At 38.9% G+C, this 6,818-nt stretch overlaps 1 protein-coding gene across 3 annotated transcripts in view; it reads left to right on the top strand.

Moving 5' to 3' along the window:
- The window catches only part of PRDM5 (PR/SET domain 5), a 160,651-nt gene that overhangs the window by 5,378 nt on the left and 148,455 nt on the right, over positions 1-6,818 (top strand). For all 3 annotated transcript variants that reach the window (XM_019534032.1, XM_019534033.1, XM_019534034.1), the window contains exon 2: positions 4,150-4,233. In XM_019534032.1, the coding sequence (XP_019389577.1) occupies positions 4,150-4,233 (84 nt within the window). The remainder of the gene's footprint in view (positions 1-4,149; positions 4,234-6,818) is intronic.

Raw genomic sequence — 6,818 nt, forward strand, 5'->3', positions numbered from 1 at the left:
AGATAACGAAAGTTTGTATAGTGTTATAAAGAATAAAGATAAAGACAAGTGTTAATCTGCATCTGATTGTGAATATATATATCGGTGAGTGTGGGGGAATAATCGAGTGAAATTTTCCTCTATAATACTGGGATTCCTAACAGAGATACCCAAAGAGCAAACTAAAACAACAAATATATATATAACAACCCTTCCGATAAGTGACATCATAAAGCAGAACATATTATAATAACATCCAAGATGTGGCAGGCGGGAAAGTCAGGGTACTTACAGCTCTTTGGGAGATTGTAAAAGGATACAGAGAGGCAAGGTCCACCATCATAGGCATGTATTAGCAACTGTTTCCAATAGTTGGCCTTTAATTAAAATGTCAAGCTTTGCAATACTGAGAATTAGCAACACTGGAATTTCTTGGTGTTTTGCTGGAAATAGAACCAGATTGCTGAAATGGGACTATTATAGCTTAACTTTCACGAAAGTTGACACCTGCCATTTTCTGCAAATGTGACGATATGGCAGTTTGCATGTCCTTCTGTTGTATACATAATGTCTGGTGCATGCATCATTTTTTATCAACTTGAGAAAGTATAATCTGTTAGGGATATCTGTGTGTGTGTGCGCGCACGTGTATATATCTGTATATATCTCAATATATAAGCATGTTACAACATGCTTATCAACAACCAAAAATTTCAGATAGATCTGTAAAAACAAACAAATAAATAAATAAAAGCTCTTTTTGATGATAATGTGTATATTAATAGCTGCACGTACTATTGGGATCTTTTGGGTTGCAGGGCATAATGGCTAGTTGTCTACCAACTTCAGTTTCATGTTAAAATATGACAAGTTTAAATTAATATTTAAAAATACATCTCACTTGCTACTTATTTTGAAATCACTTTGAAATTAAGGTGAATGTCTCCTGTTTCTTATCCACCATGGTTCTGGATTGTCCTAATTTCTTAAACATGTAAGATTACAGTAGAGAGTTACTGGTCTTGTGTGAATTGCTGTGTGTAACCCATGGTGGTCCTTACTTCTTGTTCAGTAGTGCATGGTATTTTAGGTCTATTGTTACATTTCACAGAGGTGTCTGTTTTGATGATTGGCAGAGCTTTTATACTATGCTATGGGATCCTTGGAAACAAAAGGTTTCTTAGAAATGTAAAACAATGGAGCTGACTGGCCCAGGTATAGTCAGCGTCTCACTTCCTGATCTGTGTCCTACTTATGGTAGATAAATTTAACTGCTCATCTGTGCTTTCAAAAGGTAGTCCTACCTTTAAAAAGTGACTGTGTAAACCCATCCTTATCTGGTTTCATGCTCACTGAGTTTTAAACTGATTTCCGTATCATGTTTGCACAGTTTATTGCTGGTACAGGCTACCACAGGCTCCTTCTCTTCTTAAAAAAGAAGGGAAACCAGGGAACTAATTGTGACAGAATCACACTATCCCTAGGTCAGCTCCTGAGCCTGTAAGAGCTATTTGCTGTTTTTACATGCCTCCCTTTGCTTGGGACAGATTGTAATGCTAAAAACCATCCTTATATTATAAACTTTTTAGGCACTGCCTTTTTAAAAAAAAATCTAAGACCCCTCCCAAGTCATAGTTATACAAATATTTATCAACAATAAATAAAAAATTCCATATGTCTGTAGTGTAGAAAAGGGTATAATTTTAAGGGAGACAAGGATTTTTGTGGGTATTATATTTTATTGCCTGGTTGGAATAGACTTAGACAAGCTTTTAAATGCAGCAAATTCTTAACATATTTTACATAATAGTTTAAATATACTAGCTAGACATGTTGTAGTTTTGACATTTGTTTGAAGATAAGATGTACCTTTACCAGCTAGTACATGTTAAAGCTACAGCTTTCTTTTTCTACACCAGAATTTTAAGTTAACAGATACATCTACTATTTTTTATTCTGATGAGAATGCTTGAGTCAGTGGTTCCCAGCCTTTTTTTGCCATGACCTGCTGCTGGGAGCGGAGTATGGCGGCGGCAGTGGCACGGGGGAGGGCGGCGCTCCTGGCATGCAATGCAGCTTGTCCTTTGTGTGTATCACTGCTGGCATTGTCCCCAATACCCTCATTTGGGTTGCAACCCAAGGTTGTGAACTGCTGGCCTAAGGGAATGGTAATACCATCTTTACTCAAGTCTAAGATGAGCCCTACCCCCTTGCAGTCAGCATTGGGGGGAAGCCTTGTCTCAGATTTGAGTACTGGTTTGGGGTAGGCAGAGGCTTAACTCTAGCTTTAACAACAGGCTCATTTGGCAGGGGAGGGGCACACGATAGGTTGGGGTAGCAGGGAGAAGACTACTGGGTAGGGGAAACATGTAGCCTGCCCCTCCAATCCCTGCTCCCCTGTGCCTGTATGCTCCCCACTCCCTGCTGCCCCCTTCTCCTTTTACCTTCTGCTGTGGCTCCAGCCCTAACCCAAACTGGACTGCCTGAGAGCTGCTGCCGGTTCTCCCTGGCTCAGCTTGGCTGGGACCATGTTGCTGACTGCTCTAGAGAAGCAGAGCTGCAGCCGAAGGTAAGGGGGGGTGGGATGGGCAAGGGTTGGGGGGCAGACTGCAGGAGAGCCAGGGCTGGGGGGGTAGGCTGCAGGGGTTTGGGGAGTCGCATTGCAGGAAGGCCAAGAGGTGGGGACACAAGGAGTGTGTGGTGGGGGGCAAGGGCCAGGTAGCAGGGGGCAGTCACAGGCACAGAAGGGCTTGTGGCAGGGGGCTTATGGCAAGGGGCAGGGAAGCAAGAGCTGCAGGGCTGGCCCCTGGCTGCCTGCCACTGCTTTCTCCATCACAGTAGTGAGGGGGATGAATTTAAGACCAAACAAATTTATAATATTTCATGTATAGAGCCTAATGATTGGGTGGTTGTCTTAAATTCTAAGTCATCTTGGGTTCATGTAAATACAATATTATAACTGCAAAGACTGTATAAACATGTTTTCCAGAACTGTGTTAATGTCTTAAGTACTAAAGACAACCTGGCATTTTGCTCTTACTGCCTACAAAGGCTGAATTATAGAAGTGATTGCATAACACGTTAATGTTATTTGTCAAACAGGGATGTATTTGGTAGCCCTGTTGGTCTGAGATGAAAAGGAATGTAAAACTCTAGAACTCGTGGTTCAGAGATGATACCTTTTATTAGACCAACTAAGAAATCACAAAACAAGTATCTTTTTCTGCAAACTTTCCAGCTCGTATGCCTTTCCTCAGGGAAAATTAAAGATGGTAAAAAGTCCCTGTAGGTAGAAAATAAATTTCATTTTTGTGCAGAGGAAGCGAAGGTGGAAGTCTGGAGCAAAAACAGGGAAAAGATAGTTCTATAGCATTATAGGAAGAAAGTCTTAATTAAATGATTCACCATGCTTCTAATATGGTTTGTGAGACAAAACTGTTGTAGAAGCATGACAGTTCAGGCTTTTCTGGCATGAGTTTTGGATAACAGGTGGTTTCACATTTTCCAATTTTAAATTTGTTTATACAGATGAACTAATTCATAGATATGTACATATGTACTGTTACTTTCACCAAATTTCTCTATCTGCTGAAGAACTTCAAAGCTGTTCAGTGTTCTCAATTTGTGGCATTTCAAAAAGCAGATTTGTAATCAGGAAAATAAATGCAATGGAAACTCTACAGCCAAAAATCTTAATTTTTATAAGGATGTCTATTGAAAAGTGCTTTTTTAAAATGTTATGCTACGATAATATTGGCACTGTGTAATAGTTCTTTATTAAAAAGTTTGTTTTATACATTTTAGCTTAACTTAAAATGCAGAAAATTGTGCTCTTTGCCAAATTAATGATAAAAGTGGGAAGGAAAACCTGTAATTTTTAAAGGATGTCAGTCGCAACCCATGCAAAAAAGGAAAGATTTACAAAAATAGCGTAATGTGGTATTTTAGTACCTATAGCTGTTTGTGAAATAGACAGTGAGCCCTCAATTTCCCTAATCATAACTGAACATGACATTACCACTGTTGAGTTCTGAGCTATAATACTATGCAGTTTTGGTAAATAAAATCAAATTGTCTTTTTCTTTTTGAAGATGACGTTGTTGCAAAATACTGTAGTTTGGTAAGTTGGTTGCATTACTCTCGTATCCTTTTTGTTTAAACATTATGTAGGGTGAAAAGTTTGGTCCATTTGCTGGAGAGAAAAGAATGCCACAAGAACTGGATGAAAATACAGACTGCAGACTCATGTGGGAGGTAAGTTGCTCAGCTGGATATTACGAGCAGCAAAGGTCTTTGGAGAAGTAGGCCTTCAGATATATTATATTACATTGCATTTCATTAACTTAAATAGACAACTTGAACTACTTCTGGATTTTGTAAATACATTACAACAAAGCTTAGCTTCATTAGAAATGTTTTAGGGATTTGATGATGATGATGTTTTAAGAGAAATTATACGTACTTCTAAAGGAATAAGTCATAACACATTCTAGTAATTCATGGGGAGTGATCAGTTAAATTCACTTTCAGCCAAGCTGAGCAAAATGTGAAAAAATAAACAAGCATGGTGAGAAATTGATTAGCACTGACTTCTTTAAAAAAAAGCTAAAACAGTAATATAGTTGTTGCTATGATATTTTGATTAATTTTATCCTGTCAGTGGCCTTTTAAAAGATGAACATAATATAGTAAAAGATTAAAAATAGTAATAATTGTAAAAGCAGAACTAGGAATTTTGGCACTGGAGTGGCATGTGCATGTACCAAGCAGTTACCTCCCTACACAGTGGCGGCTGCTGTAACTGTGCGAGATCCTCGAATATGGGCTCCCCATGGGCTGCAGTTTTGAAACCTTTCTGTCCACCTCCCTCCTCCACTAATTGGCCATCAGCTCCAGTGCCTATGACTAGATCCAAAAAGTTAATTCTGCTCTTTGATACTTATTAGTTTGTAGTTCTGCTCTTTTTGCTGTTTTGGAATCATCATATGTGGCTGTTACATGTTTATTTCATAGCTTTATGTGAAGAGAGATTTTTAAATATATATATTGTTGTTTTAGTCCTGCTTTGCATTAGGTCATACGATTGGAAGGTTAGCTTTTTTACTTTTTTTTTTAATTCTACTGGATATTTCATTTTAAGTAATCTATAACTTTTTAAGTACTCAATAACTAAGAAATTTAAAACTAGTTGAAGTTGAGGTTTGGAACCCCCCCCCCCAGTTGTGAAATTTCTTTTGAAATTTCTTCTCCTTAATTTATTGCAGTTCTTATGGAAATTTTGTTTTCTATGAGATTCTGATAGACAAAGTGCCATACTTTCTTTTTTTTTAAAGCAAGCCTGCCTTAAAAGTACTGACTTGTACTTGAGAGTGACATGATAGTAGAATAATGGTGGTGCCTTTTGAGGTTGGAGGCATAATGTTTACCATTAAATGGATTTTGCACTGCTAAACAACAAGTGAGTGAATGCTAAAAGCCAGTCTTGTTTTCCAAACTCCATCTAGGGAAATACAGGTCTGCCATACCTTTTTAGTTGTTTGCACAGTCATAGCAAATGGTTGATCTTAATTGGCCTTATCAATTACAAAAAATGTAAATTTACAGTCTGTTGCTTGCTGAATGACTTGCGCCTTGTTATCTTGCAATTACCTCACCTTTTCAATACGTTCCTGCAGGTCATCTTCAGTTGATAGTGGTGCCCATAGACGTGCGGGGAGGCTGCTCCAAAACACTTTAATTACAGTGCTTCAGCAGCTTCTGCATCTCATCCCCATGCTTCAAAATGGTGGTGGGGTGCTTTAACTGAAGCTCATTCAAAATGGTGGTGGGAATGCTGATGCATGAGATGCAGTGGGTGCGTTAATTAGAGTGGCTCATGGAGCACCCCCATCCCAGACCTGTGGCACATGTAAAAACGCATAAGATACTCTAGCTAGGGTAGCCTTTATAAGATGTTGGGTGGATTTAGGCATTAGTAAGAAGGACTCTTAATTTAAGTCAATCAGGAAGGGCAATACTCTTCTAAATGACCTATTGCTGATGTTTACATTGGAATTTAAACTTACTTCAACAAGCAAACAGTACAATCAAATACTACTGGTGACACTAATATGACCCCAGTGACAGCAAAACAGAAATTGGCTTATAAACTTTATTCTAAAACTATTCTGCAACATTTTATTCCGTCGTACTTCTGAAAGTCTCTAAAAGATTGATGCATACCACATTTTATGAGTTCCTGAAGTTTTGAACCCAGGTGGTACTTGTTTACCAAAGTTGGTCTTGTCGCGCCCCTTAACGCCGGTGCACCCTTGACCTGCGAGCCTGGGTCGGCACGACCGGCTTGGTGTGAGGAGGGGGATTTATGACCGGGTAGGTGGGTGATAACAGTGAGCAGGAGTCAGTATGATTTAAACACAGCGTGATGGTTTCACAAAAGATTTATTTTACTTACGCTTCTGATGTACTGGAGCGTAGGCAGAGGAGCTGATTGATTTATTCAGTTACAGCATGCATATATCATGTTACCCAGCATTTACAGGGTGGGTAAGACAGTTGCTTCCCAGCGATTCATATAAGCCGTTGCAGTCTGCAGATTACTGAGAGCTCTTGACAAGAAAGATAACACCAGAAATAGAGAGATAAACGGGGATACGCCAGAAAGATAAAATAGGCGGAGAGAAATATTTGTGCACGATCTGTTCTTCTTGAGTGTATACGCAGTTCTCTGCTTTGGGCGGAAGTTCTTTCAAAGTTATACTTTTCACAGGTGACTAATTACTATACGCCAATTATAAATAATTAATGAGCTGGCACTTGTGCTTTCTTTGTTTGCTCAG

The sequence above is a fragment of the Crocodylus porosus genome, unplaced genomic scaffold (genome assembly GCF_001723895.1).
Source record: "Crocodylus porosus isolate Cpor-Errol unplaced genomic scaffold, CroPor_comp1, whole genome shotgun sequence".
NCBI classification, from domain to species: Eukaryota; Metazoa; Chordata; order Crocodylia; family Crocodylidae; genus Crocodylus; species Crocodylus porosus.